The 24,567-nt window shown below is 33.9% G+C and overlaps 1 protein-coding gene across 2 annotated transcripts; it reads right to left on the bottom strand.

Annotated features, from left to right (window-relative positions):
* Positions 1-13,153: 13,153 nt before the first annotated feature.
* On the bottom strand, positions 13,154-17,730 carry LOC114415076. Of its 2 annotated transcripts, none has more exons than XM_028379601.1 (6): positions 17,647-17,730; positions 14,957-16,946; positions 14,804-14,879; positions 13,915-14,291; positions 13,604-13,702; positions 13,154-13,504 (listed from the first exon to the last, which is right to left on the bottom strand). In XM_028379601.1, exons 2-6 carry the CDS (start codon positions 16,856-16,858, stop codon positions 13,349-13,351), a joined length of 2,610 nt encoding a protein of 869 aa, XP_028235402.1. In that variant the 5' UTR covers positions 16,859-16,946; positions 17,647-17,730; the 3' UTR covers positions 13,154-13,348. The 2 variants fall into 2 exon arrangements, with proteins under 2 accessions (XP_028235402.1, XP_028235411.1); XM_028379610.1 differs by having other exon boundaries at positions 14,957-16,926; positions 17,647-17,727.
* Positions 17,731-24,567: the final 6,837 nt, after the last annotated feature.

The following is a 24,567-nucleotide window of genomic DNA, read 5'->3' on the forward strand; positions in this document are numbered from 1 at the left end:
CTCTAAATTTTCAAACAACAAATTGTACTATCTATTGGCAACAATTTCTAACTGTTATCTTACTTATATACATTCTAACATACAGCCAAAGATGATATCATATATTACAATGTTAAATTTTACATTGTCAGGTATGTAATCTTAATCACCGCATTAATATCTTCCATTTATAATTTCATTTACTTAACGTTATATTATTTAGCAGTTTATCACAGCTTAACATTTGCTTTGACATTTACATGTACACATTTTCTTTATTTCTCTGCGAAATATAGAAATTTAAATTGCTGAAGTTCAATGATGAAATATCTAGCGTTCATATGCTACTGCTTATATGATAATTATGCTTTAAACAATATTTTTAAAAAATCGTTCATGCCAATCGTCCAAATGTAGCACATCATGTTGCATATACTGCATTCGTTCAAACAACATCATTCTTATTTTACACAAAAAAACTACATTTAAAAAATCCAGTTATCCAACATGACATAATCAGCTTTAAATAATTCCCATATATATCCTTCAAACATGATATCATGAAAAAATACCATATCATACCCCCTCTGCAATACATTAAAAATGAAATGCTAACAAGCAATTCTAGAAGTTGGCCCAATGCTCATATCTTGGCCCGATAAATTTACACAGTTACTGCCCTACAATACCAACGGTCTTAAGCTTCTAATTCGAACAAAAACTCTTAATCTACTTCACACCTCTTTAATTCACAATTATTGATATCACATCTATTCACAACCGTGTGGCATTGGAAAGAAGCAAATATTAAATACCACACTCTAGAAAGGCCCATCATCTACTTTCTTCTGCAAATCCTTTTTCATTTCTCTATCCAAACTCTATTTTCACGCCATGCACAAAATGAGCACCACATCTTCAACCGCATCAACTGAGGTAAGTCATTTCTACTCTTTTCTTTACGGCACCTACCTTTTTGTTGGGTTTATTGTCATTTTCATGGGTTTTTGGTTTGTGGTTTTTCTGCTATGTGTCTGATGCACGTGGTTTGGGGGTTTTGTGCAATGTCGTTGGTTTTTGTTGTGTCATTTTCCTTTCTTTCTTTTTCAAGTTTGAAAACAAAACTGGATTTGAAGGTGTCAGGCCCTCTTTGGTCGTTTCTTTTCTAACTTTTATGTGCATGGCTATCATTTTCATTTTTGTTTTCCACTTTTGTTTTGTTCTGTTCTTGCCGTTGTTCTGTTTTTTCGTTTAATGTCTTTGCCTTTGATTTGGTTTCGGTTTGTATGTGCATTAGTCCTTTCCGCTGTTTTTCTTTTTTGGTGTTTTGTTTACAAACCTTTATATTGTGCATCCCTGTGATTTTACAATTTTCCTTTGGTTGACAAGTTTCTTTTGACGTTTGCTTTTATATCCCTGTGATTGCAGATGAAAAATGGCATCATCCGACCACCACTGATCATCCAATTTATCGCTGCCTTCAACAATGACAAGGTCATCCTTTTTCCCAATTCTTCCATTACTATTATTGTTACATATACATGCATTTATATTTCCCACTTTTTTTTTTCACAATACCATACAACTTCCAGCGTTCTATCATACACAATGGGCACCAAACTATACTGAGTTTGTTCATCTCAGATACAATGGAGCCATTTATGAAATACGAGTCTGACAACACAAAGACAAAGTGTATTTAGCAGATGGACTCCAAAACTTCCAGAAAGATTTGAAAATCTATGAGTCAACCAACATCAACTTTTTTGCATGTGACCATCACTCTGTTTTGACATACATTTCATACCACCACTGGAGCGGCAAACTTGCGGCAGGTAGAGACATTCATCCAGAAAGCACATCTGGACTCTTCAACTTACTCAGGAAATGCTGGATGATCCTGAACCCCTGGTAACCTGACTTTCTTATCTTAATCTCTTTAAACACATTTTACCATTTTAACAATTTTACTTTTTCCAAATTACAGAAACTCCCACATTGTACAGAAGTTCCTCTTAAAGCTTGCGGTAACCACATGACAGTCTTAAGGCGACATGACCCCCCACTGCAATTGAAAGTTGAAACCCTAAATCCTGCTATTGGTGGAAAAGGTGTTGTCCAACCATGGTATGATTTTCTTGAAGAAATGGATTTTGATGATGGAGATGAAATCTCTATTTATTATAGGTATTATGAAAAAAATTTGGGATATCATAATTAGGAGGCAGGAGGATTGGGAAGATAGTGACAGCAACTAGGCTATCTTTATCATTTTGCTGTTAATATTTTGTTGTTCCAACAAACAATGTTAATGTTTTGTTGTTAATTGTCCATGAACAAGTAGATTAATGTTTTGCTGTTAATTTTCATTTCCCTATTAATCAGCTTTATCATTTTGGTGTCCATGAACAAGTAGAAAACGCTAACGAAACAACCCGTGCATGTGCACGGGTTGCAGACTAGTTTAAGTTAGAAATATTACACTAATACTCATGCAGAAAAGACAAAAATAGTGATTAAAAAATAAGTGATATTTATGTAATTTGCTCTTGCTTTTGACACACTTGCCAACATGGTTGACATTACCTTGACCGAAGCAAAACCTTGGCGATGTAAGCTCCATTGGAGCTTGTAGGCCTAGGATCTTCTTCATCAATGGATTTCTTTGCTTCTTGGAAGATAAATGGCAGCGGAATGGAGAAGGAAGAGAGAGAGGAGACACCACTTCAAGGAGAAGATGAGTCTAGAAGAAGCTCACCACCATAGGAGGCCATGGATAAGAGCTTGGAGGAAGAAAGAGATAAATGAAGGGAGAGGGAGAGAAGAGCACAAAATTTTATGCTCTAAAAGAGCTCTGAAATCTGAAGTTAATATTCAAATGATCAAAGTTTAAAAAAATGCACACACATGACCTCTATTTATAGCCTAAGTGTCACACAAAATTGGAGGGAAATTTGAATTTCAATTCAAATTTCACTTGAATTTGAAATTGAATTTGTGGAGCCAAACTTTGGAGCCAAAATTTCACTAATTATGATTAGTGAATTTTAGTTATGGTTCAGCCCACTAATCCAAGATCAATTCCAAGATTCTCCACTAAGTGTGCTTAGGTGTCATGAGGCATGTAAAGCATGAAGGACATGCACAAAGTGTGACTATATGATGTGGCAATGAGGTGTAGTAAGAAAATGCCCACCCCCCCCCTCTAAAATTTAATTGGATTGGGCTTCTACCAATTCAATTAAATTTATTTCCAACCACACACATCAAATATTCACTTAGTGCATGTGAAATTACAAAACTACCCCTAATACAAAAAACTAGTCTAGGTGCCCTAAAATACAAAGGCTGAAAAATCTTATATTTCTAGGGTACCCTACCTACATTATGGAGCCCTAAATACAAGACCCAAAATTAATGAAACCTTAATATAATATGTACAAAGATAAGTGGGCTCATACTTAACCCATGGGCCCGAAATCTACCCTAAGGCTCATGAGAATCCTAGGGCCTTCTCTTGCATCTCTAGCCCAATCTTCTTGAAGTCTTCTATCCAATGCCTTTGCGGGGTAGGATTGCATCACTTGGATTGGTTGAACTGTGAGGAAAATTTCCCAAACTGGGGTTCTTTTAGAAACTTATTCCTCAAATGGGGTTGTTTCTAAACATATTCCTGAGGGGTGCTCTTTTTTCACGTAGACTCCATGCATGGCGCCACCACCATTAGCGCTTTCGTCAGGGACGTGCCACGTGGCGCTGGTGTCGCCATTCCTACCAGCGCCTTCCCTTTTGGCGACATGGCGTTGAAGACGCCAGCATCAATGGCGAGTTGTTCATGGCGCCAGTCAAACTGGCAACTTACGTGTAGGTGCAGCTTTTTAGCTATTGCAGGGAGAGCAACAGCAGTGAGTGAGAAGCGCAATTACGGTTGGCGACAATAAAGAAAACGCCCACAGCCTTAGCTTTTTAGGGTGTTTAAATGCACCATCTGATCCATCATTTTTTTAGCTGTTATCCCTTGGTTTTGCTTTCGTTTTCGTGGCTTTGGAAATTTCTGTGGTATCAAATATTTTTTGTAAGTTATTTTGTTAAGTTTTGCTTTCAGCTTGGTTTTCCCTTTCAACTTGGTTTTCCCTTTCAATTTGAATGTTTTTTTTAAAAAAAATTAAATTAGTTTTTATACTTGATAGGCTTGTTAGTGTGTGTTTAAATGTCAAAAATAAAAGAAAAATTATGTAACAATATTTATTTGAAGAAAATATTTTCAAATAAAATATTTTGAATATGAAATTTGTATTATTTTTTTAATTAGATTAGGTTGGTGTTGATGATTTATTAGTGTGTTAAAAATTAATGAACGTTTGAACTTTGAATAAAAAAAAATTGCAGATCATATTTATTTGAAGTAAGTATTTTGAGTACGAATTTTTCTTTAATATGAAGTTGTAGTATTATTTTAATTAGATTAGGTTGGTTTGTTGGTGTGTTAAAAATTTATAAGCGTTCAATTTGAAAGTGTTATTTGATGCTTTGTTTTTTCTCGTATCATATTTATTTTACTATATTTGTAGTAATTTTGTAATTACCTTTTTCCATTTTAAAGTTATTATTGTTAAGATTAATTATTTATACTATTAACTTCGTTCATGAATTATTTTGTCTTTAAAATTACTATGTTGAAATTGTTCATTTTTTTAAGTGTCTCCCATGAAATTTATTTGAAGTTAATTAATTTTTTTTAAAAAAAATTGAATGTGAAGTTCCAATAAAGGGACCTTTTGTGATTACCTTTTGTTAGTTTGAATTTAAAGTTTTATAAAATCGTTTGTGTTATTTAAAATTGTTGATGTGAAATTTATTTAAAATTAATAATTTTGATTACATGTTGATTAGTTTCAAATTGCTACATTGAAATCGTTAATGTTTTTAAAGTGTGTTAATGTGAAATTGATTTGAAGTTAATTTTTTTTTTAAAATAAAGTTTTATTTTGAAGTTCCAGCAATGACTTTTTGTGATACCCATTTTATAATTTATTTGATGTGTTAAAATATTGTTTTGTAGGTACACGATGAATTCGGTTATAACAGTGTTGTATTTCAATGGAAGGGTATATGAAGATAATGATGGTGCAATATTTGAAAGCAGTAAAAAAGCGATTCAGATTAAACGTGGAATTAGTTTCAATGCTTTGAAGAAAAAAATTGGAGATAAGGTAAAGTTACAAAATAATGAAATTATTTCTGCTATCAGTTGTAGATTTTTAGTGTCAGGAAAATATATTGCCTTGCAAATTTGTGATGACGAAGACGTTGAAACAATGCTGGAAAGTTTAAAACAACAAGAACAAATGTCAGTTCTAGAATTGTACATAGAAAATGATGTGGCTAGTGGTTCAATGTTTCATTCTGCAAATTCGCTTACATCATGTGGAAATTATTTATCTAATGATGAGACACAACCGCCAACAAATATGAGCAATTTAAATGTTGACGAAGATGATTATCTTGTGTCTAACTCATACGTTGAAGAGTCTTTAGACGAAGATGACAGTGTTGACGGTATATCTGATACAGACGATGAAGTCAACGACATGATTCAACCAGTAAGAATTGTTCACCCAACAGAAGGTATAATTTGCTGTATAAAAAAATTAGACAATACATTTATTATTTGATGACAATTGTATTTAATGCTAAATAAGTATGATTTGAATTTTTATTTTGAACTGTTAGGTGCACAAGGAATTGAAAATCCATTTTGGAATGATGCTTTGCATTATAACAATATCAACTGGAGTTATCCTGATGAGGAGGACATTTGCGGTTTGGAGATGCCGTTGACCTTTAATGTTGTCCAAGAATTATATGTTGACATGGAATTTGATAGTAAAGATGCGGTCAAAAATGTAGTCAAACAATATGTTATGAAGGTGCATCAAAGTTTCAAAGTTGTTGAAAGCAAATCGAACAAGTATGTGGTTTGTTGCTTGAATAAAAGTGCAGAGTGTCCTTGCCCTTTATATATGAGGGCAATTTTATCTAAAAAAACAGATACGTGGAAAGTCACACAATGGGGTGAACCACACACATGTCTGAATATGACCATGACACAAGATCACGAGAAACTTGATTCAAATTTAATTGCCACTTGTGTAGTAGGTACGTATTTTATGTTCATATGTTAATTTTTTGTTAATTGTCATTTAAATTTTGTTATGTTATTGACATGCATGATCAGAGAAGATCCATCAATAAAAGTTTCTTTGATTCAAAAGAGGATTAACAGTGAATTTGCGTACAAGGTGTCGTACAAAAAAGCTTGGTTGGCGAAACAGAAAGCCATTGCAATTGAATATGGCGATTGGGATAAGTCATATGCGAAACTTTCATCGTGGCTAACACACATGCAAAATCATTCTCCTGGATCATATTTTCAAATACTACATGACGATTTTATCGTTGGGAATACGGTTAGTCGCGAACACCGTCAGTTTCATAGAGTTTTTTGGACTTTTGGGCAATGTAAAGAGGCTTTCAAGTACTGTAAGCCAATCATACAAATTGACAGCACACATTTGTACGTCAAATACCGTGGGATCCTCTTAATGGCCACATCACAAGATGGAAATGGTGGTGTCCTTCCTCTAGCATTCGCGGTGGTCGAAGGTGAGACGTTGATAGCGTGGTCATGGTTTTTTGCACACTTGCGTGAACACGTCACAGATAAAAATGGTATTTGTCTGATATCTGATTGACACGCGAGTATAAAGTCCGTTGTCACTAACGAAGCACTTGGTTGGCAACCTCCCCACGGTTATCATGTCTACTGCATGCGACACATAGCAAGCAACTTCAATCGAAAATTCAATAATGCCAAACAAAAAGAAATGTTGAAGAAATTGGGTAAGATTTCATATTTGATGGTCACGTTTATTTAACTTTCATATATACTTAAAATTGTTATTCATAACTAATTTTATGCAGCCTACACTCCTTGCAAGCACATTTTTTATCAAAATTTAGAAAAATTTCGTCAACTAAGTCCAGCCATAGCAACATGGATTGATTGGATTTCAAAGGAAAAATGGACGATGGCTTATGATAGAGAAGGATGTCGATATGGCCACATGACAACCAACCTCTCAGAATGTATCAATAAGGTTTTGAAGGATTGTCGCAACATTCTCATAACAGCATTGGTCAAATCAACGTACAGTAGGTGTCGAAAATACTTTGTTGAGCGTGGCCGCCAAGCCCAAAGACAATTAAATGAAGGACAAGTATATTGTTCAAAGCTTGTTAAAGAACTTAGAAAAAATCAAGAACAAGCTTGTTCGCACATCGTTCGCTTGTATGATATCCGCTCCACAAGCTTTGAAGTAGAGGAGACCTTCAATCCTATTACGCAACGTGGCGGATAAAAGTGGGCAATTAACTTGAATGGTCATTATTGTCAATGCGGAAGGTATTCTGCGCTTCACTATCCATGTTCACACATTATTGCAGCTTATGGTTACGTGAGCATGAACTACTACCAATATATAGATGTTGTTTACACAAATGAGCACATTTTAAAAGCTTACTCCACACAATGGTGGCCTCTTGGGAATGAAACGGCTATTTCTCCTTCCAATGACGCATGGACACTTATCCCTGACCCAACTACAATTTGTGCGATTGGTCGGCCAAAATCAACAAGGATACGGAATGAGATGGATTGGGTCGAACCATCTGAGCACCGACAAAAATGTAGTAGATGTGGAGCCGAAGGGCATAACAGACGTCGCTGTCCAATGCAATCTGAGCATGGGAGTTGTTCAAATCATTGATTTATGTATGTTAGTCGAGTGACTTGTATTTGCTTAAGTTCTCTTCAATGTATTGAATTTGTGGGGTTGAATGAATTCGTTAGTTAAAAACATTACTTATTTTGGTTTGTGTACATCAATTATTTGTGGGGTTCAATGAATTCATTAGTTTAAAACATAACCATAAACCCTAACCCTAAACCTAAATCCCAAACCCTAAACCCAAAATCCCAAACCACAAACCCAAAACCCTAACACATAAACCCTAACCCCAAACCCCAAACCCATAAACCCTAACCCTAAACCCTAAATCTAAATCCCAAACCCTAAACCAAAAGTCCCAAACCCCAAACCCAAAACCCTAAGCATAAACCCAAAACCCTAAACACAAACCCTAAACCCTAACACTAAACCCTAAACCTTAAGCCCTAAACCAAACCCCTAACCCAAAACCCTAAGCCTTAAACCATAAAACATAAACCATAAACCCCAAACCCCAATTCCTAAAACCTAAACCCTACCCCCATAAACCCTAAACCCTAGCCCTAGCCCCTAAGCCTTAAACCCTAAACTCTAAACCTAAACCCTAAACCCTAAACCTAAACCCCAAATCCTAAACCCAAAACCCCAAACCTTAAACCATAACCCCTCAACCCTAAACCTAGGTTGAGTGACAGTGGAGAGTCCAATGCTGTAGTTAAGGGTATTTAAATTGATACTAAAGGAGAACTACCTACAATGATGAACTATGGACTTAGTCAATGTGGAGTATCTGCACATATGGTGTTGGTGTTCAGCTTTAGTTATTAAAACTACTTATTTTTTGTTAGTCAACTTTAGTTTTATTTTTAAACCTAATAAGTCGCCCATATCAGGTATTGCTCCAGGTACATTCCATTGCGGAGCAAATGGGGCGTTAGGTGTTGCCATTGGGGCATCGTGTTACTGCGAAGGAGTGATAGTGGGCCATGAAAAATGAGGTTGTGTTTCCGCAACACCACCAAAAGAATGTTCGCTCGCAGAAGTATCAGTGTGATGACCTTCAAAAGGATACTGATACATCTGTGAAGGATATTGGGAAAATGTTGCTGGCGTGTAATACATTCCATGACCACGCTCCATCATTTGTTGGGAATATTCTTCCGCTTCAACAGGCTCCCTTCGTCTGCCTATGCTCTGAGTTTCAACACTTGACCGAAGAATGTGAAACTCTTGTGCTGGGAATTCACGATCTGATGTTGGACCATGTGACACTGGCTCAGTGATTCTCTCTTGCTCTTCGGATATAATCGCTAACTTTTCCACGTAAGGCACGAGATCATCAACTGTCCATGTGTTCCTCCCTTGTGGTGACACCATATAGTGTAAAGTCTCCACAACTTCACCCTGCAATTATTATGCTCATGCTTAACAAAATAATTTGAAGTTAAACATTAAAAAACAGATAAATACCAATGTAGCTGTGTTTGCATTGTTTGGGTCGACAAACATCTTTGTTTTACGCCTATACCACACCATGTAGTCCGAGTTAAAACTCAATAGGCCCTCCAGTCGAGGATAAACGACGACCCTAAACTCAGCTCGATTGTTCCATTGATTGATGATCGGGGCCAACACCTGGAACCAATTTTCATCTTGTTTGCCTTTGAGCGTTATGCCATGGAGATTCTGCGATTGCGAAGGACACCCGGGAATAGGTTGTTGCAATCCAAATTATCGCAAAACTCTATCGGGTTGGTGCTACTCAACAACATGGAAACAAATCAGTGGCACCACCGCGAACCAGGCTACACTTCCAATCACACAAATTGGAGGCAACACTGCCATCACAGTTGCTGTGTATGGCCCCCAGACAAACTGCATATAACAACACTGTTGTCAATTTTCAGTCAAACATAACATATTAACATTTCATTTAACCAAAACATTATGATCTTCTTACCTCATGTGGTTTCATGATATCCAATTTGCGACGAAAAACTCTAAGATCATCATTGCCAATATGCTGATTTCCACGTCGCAGCCACCTACAATAAAAATGAAATCATCATTGTCAACACGTTCCATTATTAATTATTTTCAATTGAAATCTAATTTTTTAAACGACAAACCTGTGTCCGAGTGGTTTATTTTCTATTACGGGAGGCGTCCTCTTTGGAGGCAAAGTCGTGCATCATTCCCATGCCCACATTTGGATTAAGATGCACATACCTCCGATTGATTTAACTTTGTAATCGATGGCGCTGCACATCTCTCTATATAAATACACAAGCACGGCAGGTCCCCACGCATACGTGCTGCACTGTTAAAAGTTACGTAAAAATTGTAGGTAGCTGAAGGAAACTCTGCTACTGCTTTTGTTAACAAAGAGGACACCTCTTATGAATCGAAGGATCCATGCACGGGTAAACCTTTGTAATTGTTCAACGTTACCGTCATGAATATTTATGTGAGAAAAATGGTGAGACAACCAACTTAATTTTACCACACTGCCTTCAAGTTCGCCTTCCTATGGTCTGACTCCTAATAATTCTTCACATAAATCGGCCCAATCAAGATTTGTTGAACCAATTAATGGTGCCCCGTCAGTACGAAGACCTAATAAAACTGACACATCTTGAAGAGTAATGGTAACCTCTCCGCATCTCAAGTGAAACGTGTGTGTTTCGGGCTTCCATCTTTCAATCAACGCACTAATTAAGGCCGCATTTATTTTTAGGTATCCCATCTTCATTATCCAATAAAACCCAGATTGTCGAAGCAAAGGAACAATTTCCTCTGGTATTTGTTCTTCACCTTGATACGTCAGGACTGCTCGTCTGATGTGTAATTTTCTGTCTAGTTCCCTATTCCAAACATGTTCTGAAACATGCTTAGGTTGCATCCACAAAACGTCACCATCAATTGAATCAGACCTAGTTTGTATATTTGATGAGCATGACGACGAAGATGCCATTGATCCTGCAAAATAAAATATAATACAATAAAATGAATAATAAAATTTAAACATACTCTCCAAATTTCAAATAAATAACAAATTATATTTTTCAAATTTCAAATATTTCAATAACAAAATATATTACACAATCAACGAAATTTAAATATATTCTACAAATAAATTAAATCACATCCAAACACAACTGTACATAAATAACAAATTATTTTTTTTAATTTTAATAACAAAATATATTATAGAAATAACCTAATTCATATATATTCTACAAATAAATTAAATTACATATAAATATAAATTTAAATGTATAACATAATTTTTATATTTGCGACTAAAAATTAAAACAATATATATATATATATATATATATATATATATATATATATATATATATATATATATATATATATATATATATATATAATTAATAACTTAAAATACTTACGAGTAAAATAATGTAGCATCAAATGTTTAAACTAGATGTAATGTACCATATAAAAAAATTAAACTAAACCTAATATAAAATTAATAAGTTACGGAACCTAAAACTATTTTTAATCTACTATATAAATTTTTTTAACTAAACCTAATCTTCCATATAAAAATTTAAACTATTTCTAATTTATCATATCAAATATTTAAACTAAATGTAATGTACCATATAAAAAATTTAAACTAAACCTAATCTAAAATTAATAAGTTACAGAACCTAAAACTATTTTTAATCTACTATATAAATTTTTTTAACTAAACCTAATCTACCATATAAAAATTTAAACTATTCCTAATTTATCATATCAAATATTTAAATTAAATGTAATGTACCATATACAAAATTTAAACTAAACCTAATCTAAAATTAATAAGATACGGAACCTAAAACTATTTTTAATCTACTATATAAATTTTTTTACTAAACCTAATCTACCATATAAAAATTTAAACTATTTCTAATTTATCATATTAAATATTTAAACTAAATGTAATGTACCATACAAAAAATTTAAACTAAACCTAATCTAAAATTATATTTTTCAAAATCTCAAACTATTCTTAATCTATTATATAAATTTTTTTAACTAAACCTAATGTACCATATAAAAATTTAAACTATTCCTAATCTACCATATAAAATTAATAACTTAGATTACCTAAAACTATTCCTAATCTACCATATAATTTTTTTTAACTAAATCTAATCTACTATATAAAATACAGAACTCAAACTAATAATATTAACAAATCAACTAAATCTAATGTATCCTATAATACAAATAATAATATACTAACTAAAATTATAACATATACATATAACACAAATAATATTAATATTTCAAATTACTACTTAAAATTTATAACTACCACCTAAACATACATAACATATAACATATAAAACAAACCTAACCTAAACATACATAACATATAACACTTAAAATTTATAACCTAAACACACCTAAAATTTATTATCAATTAAAAAAAACTTACCAAGAAGTTACAAGCAACAGAAACGAAAGAAGCAAAGGAAGCAAGCTTTCTGAATAACCAAGATGAAAGTTGAAGGCTCAGGAGAGTGAGTAGCAATGCAGTGGAGGAGAACTGCATATAAAGGCAACTTTTTTTTCAAAGCAAATCACTCCTCGTGATGGCACCTCCCCCCTGCAACGCGCAACCTCTAGTGGCACGTCCCTGTTGCAGCCTGCACTTCACTCTGGGCTACGTTGCTGCACCCTAGGGCCTTCAACACGCCAATTTGACTGGCGCCTTCCTCAACGCGCCATTGCTTCTTACGACTCCAATGCCACGTAAGCACAAAGGCAAGGCGTTGGTGGGAATGGCGACACCAGCGCCACGTGTCAGCTCCTCCCCGAAAGCGCCAATAGTGGTGGCACCATGCATGGGGTTTACGAGAAAAAAGAGCACCCCTCAAGAATATGTTTGGAAACAACCCCATTTGGGGAATAAGTTTCTAAAAGAGCATCATTTGAAGATTTTTGCCGAACTGTGACTTACAATGTGAAAAACAAACACAATTTATGTTAAAAAAAATTCTTTAAGATCAATTCATTGATAATTGAATAATTTAAAAAACAACCCTTAAATTTATATTAATTTAATCATTTAAATATATTTAACAAATAATTTAATTTAAATATATTGATAATGTAAAAAAATACAATATTATCCAATCATATATTATCATTTATATATGATAAGAATGTTGAATTTTATAATAATTATTTATACCCAAAATGATTTCTAATTGAATATTAATGTAAAAATAATTATTACAATGTCTTATCTTTATTGTATAAAGAGAATGACACAATTTTGTAAAATTGAGAACTAAAATATTTTTTACACCTACATGTTCTGGATCTAAAGTATGTTTACTATAATTCCGCACACACAAGCATAAATCCCCAAGTTGAAAATTTGACTCAACGCCGCTTGTTATACAGTATCAATTGAATCAACTTCTGACATAGGAAGGAACCACCCCCATCAGTTAAAATATAAGGCATTTCTAGAAAAAGAACTAATACAATGAATGGTAGGGCACTGAAAATTTGTACAGAAAATGGCATATTAGAACAACATTCTTTCTCTTTCAATTAGATTTGGACAAAGATACTGCGTCATCCTCATAGAACTTAACCTGGAACAACTTTCCACCTGCTTCATCAGCGAAGGCTATTTTTTTCCTCTCTTTACGCACTACATCTGGAGGAGGTTTTTGAGGAGATGGACTATCATCAGCAAATTTCTGAAGTTGATCAAGATCAGTAATTAATCATACAGTAATTAACCATAAAAGTTGTTAAAAATTAATACTAGCTTTAAGAGTGATAGGGGATTAACAAACCATTATTTTACAGAAACGGCTGCAATCCCTTGACATGAAGGCCAGGCATCGTTTTGTAGCTTCTTCAGCTCTTGTGGCATTCTTGACAGCCATTCTTGCCTGGAAATCAATAATGATCAATAAATGTTCAACTAATCAATAAATATATTAATTTTCCACTAGAGAAATTGAAATTACAAGAACTTTGTAACTCTTAGCGGTTTAAAATAGGAAAAGAAAAGCTATAGCCATCGGAATCTGCTTTACTGATGGACATAATGAGCAAATAATGAAACCATAAACATGAAGGGATGACATTGTGGTTATCATACCTCATTTACTTTATGTCTCAAAGACGTATTTAGACAGAATTCAGATCGTAACATATCATCCACAATGTCCTTCATTGACTTCAATTCCTTCGTGAGTCTCATAGCAAGGCATTCTGCATCATGCATCTGCTGCTGTGTAAATGCAATTGCACTCTTTGAGCAACTCTGTACAGAGTTGCACCCTATGCGGGTTGCTTGGCGAGAAGAATGAGCATTCTTGGAAATGCCTCTAGGTTGGGAAACTCTTTTACTCCTAGGAATAACACTAATTTTGTTAAAGATATCAGTTAGTCGAGCTCCTGTGATATCATCAAGCCCTTCAGCAGTACTATTCATCTTATCAGTCTTCTCAGAAAAGTATAGTTTTTCCTTGCATTCTGCGATCATTATAACCCAATATAAGTAAAATAAAAATGTGGTAAAAGGTCTAAGTGTTTAGAAGCTGTCAAATGTGTGATAAAAAGAAATTACACATCAAATAAAGAAATCCATAGGTGTTTTCATAGAAACAAGTTAGATTTGACAATTGGCAGAGAGAGAAATGGACTCGTTAGAGTTCAAGAAAAAGTATTTTTACTCAGTAAATAAAAGCCTGTTTTACTTCATTAAGATTTGAACTCTCGAGATAGTGGATCAAAGTTGGAAATATTACTTATTTCAAACATTAGTATGACCGTGACACCAACCCCATCAGGGTTTAACTTTCCCATTTCGTGATACTTCTTACGTAGCCTATAGCTATACAACCACATTTTACCTCTTTCAACAAAATCCATATTTCTTTCCAGGATTGTTGAGTTTATAGTTTGAAAAAATAAAGCTGAGCAGATTTAAACATGTAATTGTACTTATAGATCAAGATCACAGCATAAATACTTAAGGCACTTACTCAAATTGTTTTTATGATTCAAATTAACCGACTCCACAGCTTTACAGAGCCTTTCCTCTGAAGATGGTGAAATCGCCTGAAGTGAAACCATCTAGTGAGAAGAAGCAATAATATAAACCAAGTGAAATATAAATTTTATGATGATATTTTTACCTTTCTTGTTGATAATAGCCTTTCAGAATGATGCAGCTTTGAACTACCATCACATTCATCCCAAGAAGTAAGTTCATCAGTAGCCACATTGACATGTCTCTTCTCAGCAATGTTTACAGAAGCAAATGATTGCTTCTCCTCATATTCAGGTGGATCATCTGAGTGACAAACCAGACATTCATCAGGATTGGGGCCATGTTCAATAGTAGAGCTGAGTTCAACCTTATCCTCAGAACCAGTTGTAAATTCATCAATACTGCAGTCATGTTCAATAGTAGAGCTGGGTTCTACCTGATCCTCAGAACCAGCTGAAAATTCATCATTACTGCTGTCGTGTTCAATAGTAGAGCTGGCTTCTACCTGATCCTCGTTACCAGCTGTAAATTCATCATTAGTGCAGTCATGTTCAATAGTAGAGCTGGGTTCTACCTGATCCTCAGAACCAGCTGAAAATTCATCATTACTGCTGTTGTCAATAGTAGAGCTGGGTTCTACCTGATCCTCGTTACCAGCTGTAAATTCATCATTACTGCAGTCATGTTCAATAGTAGAGCTGGGTTCTACCAGATCCTCATTGCCAGCTGTAAATTCATCATTACTGCAGTCATGTTCCATAGTAGAGCTACATTCTACCTGATCCTCAGCACCAGTTGTAAATTCATTACTACTGCAGTCATCGAGGATAATATTATCATCTTTAAACTCTACACCAAGGCAATCAAGGTCTTTATGAGTAACCACATTAGGTAATGAGACAGCAGTGTCAGTGTCACCATCGGGTTGATTGTCATGAATATCAGAGTTATGATCTTCAACCAGACAGATTCCTTGTGGGGAGATGTAATGGAGATCTGGATTGATGATGCATTCTTCACTTTCAAATTCTATTGCAGGCATGTATGGAGACTGGTCATTGCTTAGTTGATAATTACTTATCACAATATCCATACAAGATGGCCTCACCATTCGTAATGGAATAAAATCAACACGCTCCTGCCACTCATCTAATTCATTCTCCAAATTCCATTCATAGATTATCTCTGCTTCTTGGCTTTCTATAATACAATAGTCATCTGGCTCGCCATAGCAATCAGCTTCAGGAACCTCAGATTTCACTTCAACAAGGGCAACTGAATCTCCACTAAAGAATGGGATCTCTTGATCAATTTTTATCTCTTCACTAGTGGGTGGGAACTCTTGACCGTCTTGGATCTCTTCACAGGAGGGTGAGAACTCTTGACAGTCTTGGATCTCTTGGCTAGAAGGTGAGAACTCATGATAGTCTAGGATCTCTTCGCTAGAGGGTGGGAACTCTTGATTGTTTAGGATCTCTTCAGGTTCAGATTTGATGACTAGCATAATCTCTTGGGTATCAGTAGGGCTTGGTTCTTCAAAGCACTTTTTCTTCTTCGTCTTCATATTCTTTGATAGTTTAGATTTCAAGCTACTGAGAGTCTGCAGGAAATCAGAATCATCTGCTGCCCTTTGCTCCTCTCTGTAGTCCTCCAGGAATGACGAATCTTCAACTTTCATGTTTATTTTAGAGGAGTCAAGACCTTGTGAGTGTTTTCGCTTCCTTGTTTTGCAACTTGCTTTAATTTGGCTTAAGGTAAAATTGTCAAAGTTGTCATCATCCAAGTTAATGATTCTCTGATCATCATCATCATTGACATTACATATGGAAGCATCAGGCTTGGTTTTCACAGGGCTTTCCTCAATTTCACCCAAGCATGATCTTTCAGCCATTCCATCATCATTATGAGACAATAAGCCATCATAAATGTCAGTGAGCTTTTTAAATTTAAGTTTTGGTTGTCCACGAACAACATTTGGGGCTTTTGTAACTAAATCACCTTTAATAGCCTGGATGAAATGAAGATGACCACAACAGCGTAGCTCCATATGGATGCTCTATTGCTCTACACACAAGCACAATCTTCGCACAGTGTTCTTCAAATATTCCCCTAAATCTGTCAAGAATTACAAACCACTGGAAACAATAAAAACAAGCATTTAGAACAACGATTTAAGGCAACTCATTAATAGTACTTGCAAATCATGACTGATTTTGGATTTTCAAAATCAATTCTGCAATTCTGAGAGAAGAGAATCAACCTAAATCTGTAGCAATCAGGACCACTAACGAAGCAAAAAAGGGAATCAACCTCAAATCGAAGCGAAAACACGCAGAACAACCAAAACACAAACAAATCACAAAATGTACAAAACATATAGGCATAGATCCAAAATCATACCACCATCGAATTAACACAAATCTTAAAAATTGAACATTAGAGGCCATAGATTTCCAACGGCTAAATTAACCCTAAAAATCGAATGGATTCATGACTAGCTTCAACATCCTATCTCCATATCAAGAGTTCGCAACAGAAAATTTAAACAACAAAAGAACTCAATAGTTGAATTCATTCTTCAAGCATAAACACCGAAAGAAAAAAAATCTGTAGAAACTCCTAAAAACCCATAAAATTAACCTTAAAAAGCAGTTAAGGAGGGAAAATATACAACGAAACAATTTTCCAGGCATAAAAGGTCAAAACTTAGCGTGAAATCGAAACAAATTGGAAGAAATTGGGGAAAATGAAAAGGAAAAAGCAGATTCGGCGTTTTTATATCTGAAAGAGAAGAAAATGGTTTTGCAAACGAAGATGAGATACACGAACGCTCACCTGAGGTTGGACGAAACGCTGCGTTTCGGAGCGCCGAAGAGAGAGCACAGATCTGAATTAGGGTGAGCTCGCCAATTGATTGTGTGTGTGTAACACTAAAAGCTTCTGATTTTTTTATATATAGCATTAGTGAAGAGCGAGCGCGCCAATTGATTTTGGCGGGAGCGTACCATATTTTTTTTTTGACGTTCATGGTCGTGACCATGTTTCAGGTGATGGGCCTAGGTATGATCGAAACTAGAATGGAATATACCTCACTTTTTCCCTCCTCAACTTTGTTTGAAATAAAAATTAAAACTAAATTAATACTTTTCTTAGGTATACTTTTTTATTAAAAATGAAAACTATAATTATAAAATTTAAGTGTAGTATATAGTATTATTTTTAATTTAAATTAAAGTTTTATTTTAATAACGGTTATATTAGTATTTAGGTTCATCAACTTTAACTAAATTTTTCAATTCGGGTGGTTGAGTGTGTTTTTTCCTTTCAATTAGGCACATGAAATTGTATTTATTTTATAATTATGTCCCATAAGACCTAATTAAAAAAATAAATACAAGTTTAGGAACTCAATTCAAAGAAAGAAAAAAATTTAGAAACCTATTTAAAAATGATAAATAATTTAGATATTTAATTAAAAACCTCTAAATCTCCGCAGGTGTTTTCACCCTTATAGGTTCTAAAATGATTAAAGAACATAAGAATAATGAGCTTAGGACTTGTAGAAGTGAGAATGCTAGCCTGTAGTAGTTGATATTTTTTTAATTAGGTCCTAAACTAATTGTTATTTTTAAATAGGTTTGTAAACAGTTTTTTTTTAATTGAATACTTGAAGTTGTATTTATTTTTTAATTATGTGTAACAGATACAGGTTTAGGGACTCAATTAAAAAAAAATAAGGTTAGGAGTTTATATAAATTATTATAAAAATTCAAAGACATGCAGAATAATTAAACCTTTAATAATTTGCATTATAAAGTCATCGCTAATTATTAGGGTGAATATTTTAGTTGTATGATTTTGGTTTATTTATTAATTTAACACACACACACATAAGTTGGTGACCAAATTTTGTAATTTTTGTAATTTTCCTCATGTGTTGATCGAAGAATTAGTGTAGATTAATGGAAAATCTATTGATTTTAGTGATAACCGAACCAGGATAAAGGTCAACACGGTTGGATGCATGGCTGATTATTTTTTCCATATCAGTCAAACAAGAAGGTTAACCGAGTGGGCATAAGGCCTAATCGGTTGCTTATAGTGTTTGTCGAAATGACAAAAATGGACAATCAATTGCTTATCATGCCTGCCAAAATGACAAAAATCAATTGCTTACATGGTCTGTCGATCTAACAAAAATAACTGACAGGGAAAATAAAAAAATCAAATTAATTAATTCATATTTAATTTAATAAATATAAAATAATATTCTCTATGATTTTCTGATATTTAAATGGTTTGTGGTAGATAAAATTAATTGATGATAGTGCTCCCTTAAAAATAGAAAGGGGTTTCTAGTTAGTTTAAAATTTAAAATGTAGATCAATTGATTTTCAGGAGTGGAAAATGTGTCTAGTGACATTTTTGTAAATAAATGCAATAGCTTTACGACAGTTTTGCAATTTTAAGATGGTTTATACAAAACCATCTTAAAATATTTTTCACTATTTTTAATATTTCATTTTTCCCTCAACTCTCTTGTGCTCTCACTCTTCGACTCCCTGTCTAGGGTTCCCAAGTCACCACCTCAATGCCGCTCAAGGACCGCAAAGTTTAGATCCCAAGCTTCCATGGCATGAGGTCTGGCTCCGCCTCTGCTCTTGCCCGCGATGCCTTCTCCCTTCCTTTATCCACATGCTCTCTCTCCCTCAAATGAATTAAGGCAACCCCTCTCCCTTCCTTCATCCAAGATGCTTGTCGAGCTCTCCAAGTCCCAGGACTCCGCTGCCGGCGACAGCACCACCACCGTCATCGTCATCATCGGCGCCCTCCTCAAGCAGTGCCTCCACCTCCTCTCCCACGACATCCACCCCACCATCGTCACTGACGCCCTCCACAAGGCTGCCATCAAGGCTGTCGATGTTCTCATTGCCATGGCTGTCCTCGTCAAGCTCTCCAACCGTGACTCCCTCGTGAAGTCCACTCAAATTTAATGGATAGGGGTAATATGAATTAGGTAACCCAATTGTAAATAAGAAAACTCACCCAATTTAAATCCAAATGACACTACTACAAATTATGCATTCAACATCGCCAATTTAACATCGGTTTCAAGAAAAACCGATGTTAAATTATACGTGGTGGCATTTCCATAAATAATTGGAGCTTCTTAACATCGGTTTTTAAAAAATCAATGTTGTTAGTAATTACTTAACATCGGTTTTTTAAAAACTGATGTTGTTAGTATAATGTTAACATCGGTTTTCAGAAAACCGATGTTAAGTAATTACTAACAATATCGAATTTTTAAAAAATCAATGTTTTCAAATAAGTAGATAACATCGGTTTTTTTAACCAATGTTAGTTCATTTTTTAAACACTTCAATAGCAATAGTCATAGCATAGCCATAGTTCTTTTTTAAGCTGTATTGGGTTTCTCCTCCATGTTAAGAAATGAACACCAAGTCACCGAAATTCTTTCAATATCGCCCAAGATGAACACCAAGTCTCCGTCCATGACCATCGAGAAGAAGATTTAGAAGAAGAAGAAGAAGAAGTTGGACCGCCCGTGACCGTCAATTTCGTGAAGAACAGGTCACTCTCTCCGATCTCATTCGAGTTAGTTATCTTGTTTGTTTTCCTTTTGATTTTGATGTTTTGATTTTTGGATTGGGGGTTAGGGGTTTTCGCAATTATTGATTTTTTCATTGGGGGTTAGGGTTTTTGCAATTGGGGATTTCCTCAATCTAAATTCCATTCAATGTTTACCATATAATTCTCATGCCACTTGGCAGAAAGGCCAACAAAAGGATCCCCTTACTCTGGCCAGGTTCGGTTCGGTTAGGTTAGGTTATCCATTTTTTGTTTTCGCGCAACTCTTTAAACACAATGCATTTGTTTTGATGTTTTGCTTTTCAGGATGTGAATTGTGGCAACACGCTCTTGATCTCTCTTGAGGGCCTTGTCGAGGATGGGTTGTTGGAAAAACACCAGCTTCCTCAACCAATGTGAGTTAGCCACGTGGTTTTCAGCTCTATTTTTTCTTGTGTTCCCTATTTCCCTTGTCTTATTGTTAAATCAATGCAGTGATGCAGAGTGGGTTAATTTTTCACTCATTGCTTATCTTAAGGATCCTTTGATAACTAAGGTATGTTGTTTACTGTTACAACATTGTTACTGCTTGTAGTTGTATTGTATGCATCTAAACTAGCTTTTTTTCTTCAATTTTTTTGAAACTCTTCCTTTGTGGCATTATTCTATTTTCTTTCCATCATTCAAATATTAAGATCATTTTATGTTAATTTTCCTCTAGTTGAAATTCTGTGTAAGCTGTAGAGAGGCTCATTTCAAGTGAAGGGGAACTCAAAACACAGCTTGAGAATTTTTGAAGGGATCTTGACATATCATGTGAGACACTCGTTTAGTTGCAATTCTAATTAAATATGTATGGATGCCCACTAGCTTCAGTGCTGTTTGTCTTTGAAATGATAATTTGTTTATACAATTGTTTTATATTATTTACATGTAAGTGTACAGTAAGCTTGTATGCATATTTTCTTTTTGCATTTTTTCTTCCCACAGATTTCAGGGATTTGATCCTTCTGTTTTGTGCCATTTCCTCTTTTAATACACTTTTCATTTATTGAAAATATATTCAACTGGAAAAAATAAATAAAATCTAGAAACTTGTTGTGATGGGAAATTTCAACACTTTCGATTTCCTTCTTTGATCTCATTCGGGTTGGTTTTCTTCTTCATCCTTTTTACATAGTCAATTAATATTAAGCGTTGATGTTTGTGTCTTAGTGAGTTTGTTGAATGAATATTTTAGTTTTATATGCACAGTTGGTGTACTGGTATTGTTGTTGGGGCTTGAAAAAAGTTCTATGGCATTATCTTGTGTTAAAAAAGATTCAAGCAATTTTTGGAGGTCACATCCAATTTTCCATTCTCCAATTAATAAACTCTATGTACGGTATTAGTTTAGCTTTCATATATAGTATAAAAGAATTTTCCATTCTGAAGTTAATAAACTCTAATGCACATATATTTTTTATTCTGATTACTCCCTAAACTCAACATGTAATTGTCTCCTCATTTTTAATTTAAATTAAAAATGTTAATTTATTAATGTATATTATAATCTAATTGTTTTCATATTTTATTTTTTATTTTTTATATATTATAATCTGAATTTTCATAAATTAATTTTTTTTTGCAATTGATTCTTAAGTTATCAAACATAATATCATGTAAATTTCAAATATTTTTCATTAAATTATGAGTCAAGTTCATTTAATTAGCTTGGTTCTTGTATTTTAGTTCTTGTTTTTCTAAATAATTTGCTTAACTTTTACTTGCTTTCCAGATAGCTTCTGGTTTGCCTTTAGATTTTGTGCAAATCCTCATTATTTTGAGGTTGATAATGTCAAGTAAGTAGTTATGAGATTCATTTTAGGCATTTCATGCTATTTTTCTCCCTTCTATTATATAATGAAGCAATTTTTAAAAGTTTAATTAAAAGAAAGCACATCCAAAAACTATGTTTTTATTCTTTTGTTTAAGTCTTCTGTACATAAAGGATTCTCTTTGGATATAAATATAGAAAAGAAAGGTTAGGTTAAATATGTTTTTACTCCCTATAAATATAGAAAATTTTGGTTTTATCCTTTAATTTTCTTTTTGGAGAATGATAAAAAATATATTAATGAAGTGGTAATACTATTTGTATTTTTAATGAAGATAAGTTAGTCACATGTGTATTGTTATTGATACTATTTTATAATTTTCTTGATCCTTATGAGTATTGTTATTGCCAAAAACCAATGTTCTAAATGCACTTTTTACATCGATTTTTTCAAAATTGATGTAGAAAACGTTTCAGAATACACAATTCAACATCAGTTCTAAAAACTGATGTTGTTTTTGTAGTTTTTTTTTTATATTTCTTACTATACGTCATTGGTTTTGGTAATAATCGATGTCGTGTAGTATATGTTAACATCAATTTTTAAAAAATTGATGTTAACATTGATAATGTTAACATCAGTAGTTTCAACATCGATTAAAAACTGATGTTGAAAGTAAAAAACAAGTGATATTGAAAGCCTATTTTCTAGTAGTGTGAGTAAATGGGGACGTGTACTGGTACTAAATTTGGGTACCATGTAAATCTAGTAATAGGAGAAAACCACGGGTTGAGGACTCAGATGAGGATAAAGATATTGGCCATCCTTATTGGCAGAACAACATATGAAACCTCCTATATTGATTTTGAAAAATTATTTTATGTTGTAAATATGATGTTTATGTTGGGATGGGATGTTGGGAAGACAAGTAAATCCAAGATGGAAGGTGCTTGAGTTTAAGCAATACAACCATTATTTAATTTTAATTAGCATTAATAAACATTGATGTTATATTTCACATGTATATACAGAGTTTTTCCCCCGTTGTCACATTGAAGCTTAGTTGCCTTGAGTTGGGTAAACACTTTTATATTTATTTTAGGTGGCAAGATTGCAATGGAAGGGAAAGTAGAACATAAGTTTGATATGAAACCCCACGGTGAAAACATTGAAGAGTATGGTAAATTGTGCCGTGAGAGGACAAAAAATTTATGATTAAAAATTGACAAATACATGTATATTTATTATTTAATTATCCCTTAATGTTTGTTGCTTTCTGTCTATGATTAAATAATTGATTCTTTGGTTCCCTTGATTCAATTGGAAGGTTATTGATAATGATCAGGTAGTTCTAATGAGGCCAATGCCTAGAATGTTTAGTCTAGTTTCATCCAATTCCAAGGTACATAATGTATACAATCTCCTATCTTTTGGACATGTTGTTAACATGCTTGTAATTAAAAAAAAAACTTATATTTTCGAAAAGATTATTTACTTCTCGGACAAAAGCACTCATACTTTGGTGAATGACCTGAAAAATCAAGTGTGTTCAAAAAGTAGCTTTGTTGATTCCACAACATTCTCGATATTCTAATTCCTGAATGTAGTCCCATGCATACATGCTGGGAACCTTTAAAGCAGATGTGAAAATACTAGACAATGAAACCATCAGTTTTGATGGTAAGCCCATTAAGCACTACTGCAAAAAAAGCCTTTAACAATGGTTAATAGAGGTTTTCAACGACGGTTATAACCCGTCTTTGTATCCAACGTCGTTGAAAGTTAGGACATTTAGCAACGGTTGTTTGGAAACAACCGTCGTAGAAAGTGTCCTTCCTAAGACTTTCTAAGACGATCCTAGATAATAATCGTCTTAAAATTGATACTTTCTTAGAAGGTCCCAGATAACAACCGTCTTAGAAAATGTCATTTCTAAGATGTTTCTTAACTAAGACTCGTCTTAGAAAGTAGACATTCTAAGACGGTTCCCTTCTTACAACCGTCTTAGAAATGACACTTTCTAAGACGTTTCTTACCTAAGTCGTCTTAGTTATACCAAATTTTTTACACCTGAAAATTTACCAAATTACAAACATGAATGCATAACCTACAACATGAATAAACCTAATTCAGCAATCTATATATAATTATACAGTTAAAACTTAAATTCGGCAATCTATACAAAAATAAACCTTAAGAAAATAATTCCGCAATCTATACATGAATAAACCTTAAGAAAATAAATTCAAGCACAATTTATGCCTTTACTCTTCTACTCTTCATTCTATTTTAAATTGAGTATACAGTAACTAACCAATATTACCTATGTTGATCATTCAACATCTCA

The sequence above is a fragment of the Glycine soja genome, chromosome 1, assembly GCF_004193775.1.
Source record: "Glycine soja cultivar W05 chromosome 1, ASM419377v2, whole genome shotgun sequence".
Lineage (NCBI taxonomy): Eukaryota > Viridiplantae > Streptophyta > Magnoliopsida > Fabales > Fabaceae > Glycine > Glycine soja.

Bases quoted from the DNA above. Each gene is read 5' to 3' on its own strand.
- LOC114415076 (XM_028379601.1), bottom strand. From the start codon at position 16,858: ATGGAGCTACGCTGTTGTGGTCATCTTCATTTCATCCAGGCTATTAAA. The intron at 14,880-14,956 runs GTAAAAATATCA...GTTTCACTTCAG, and splicing joins GGCTATTATCAACAAGAAAG to GCGATTTCACCATCTTCAGA. The intron at 13,505-13,603 runs GTTTGTTAATCC...GATCAACTTCAG, and splicing joins GCCGTTTCTGTAAAATAATG to AAATTTGCTGATGATAGTCC.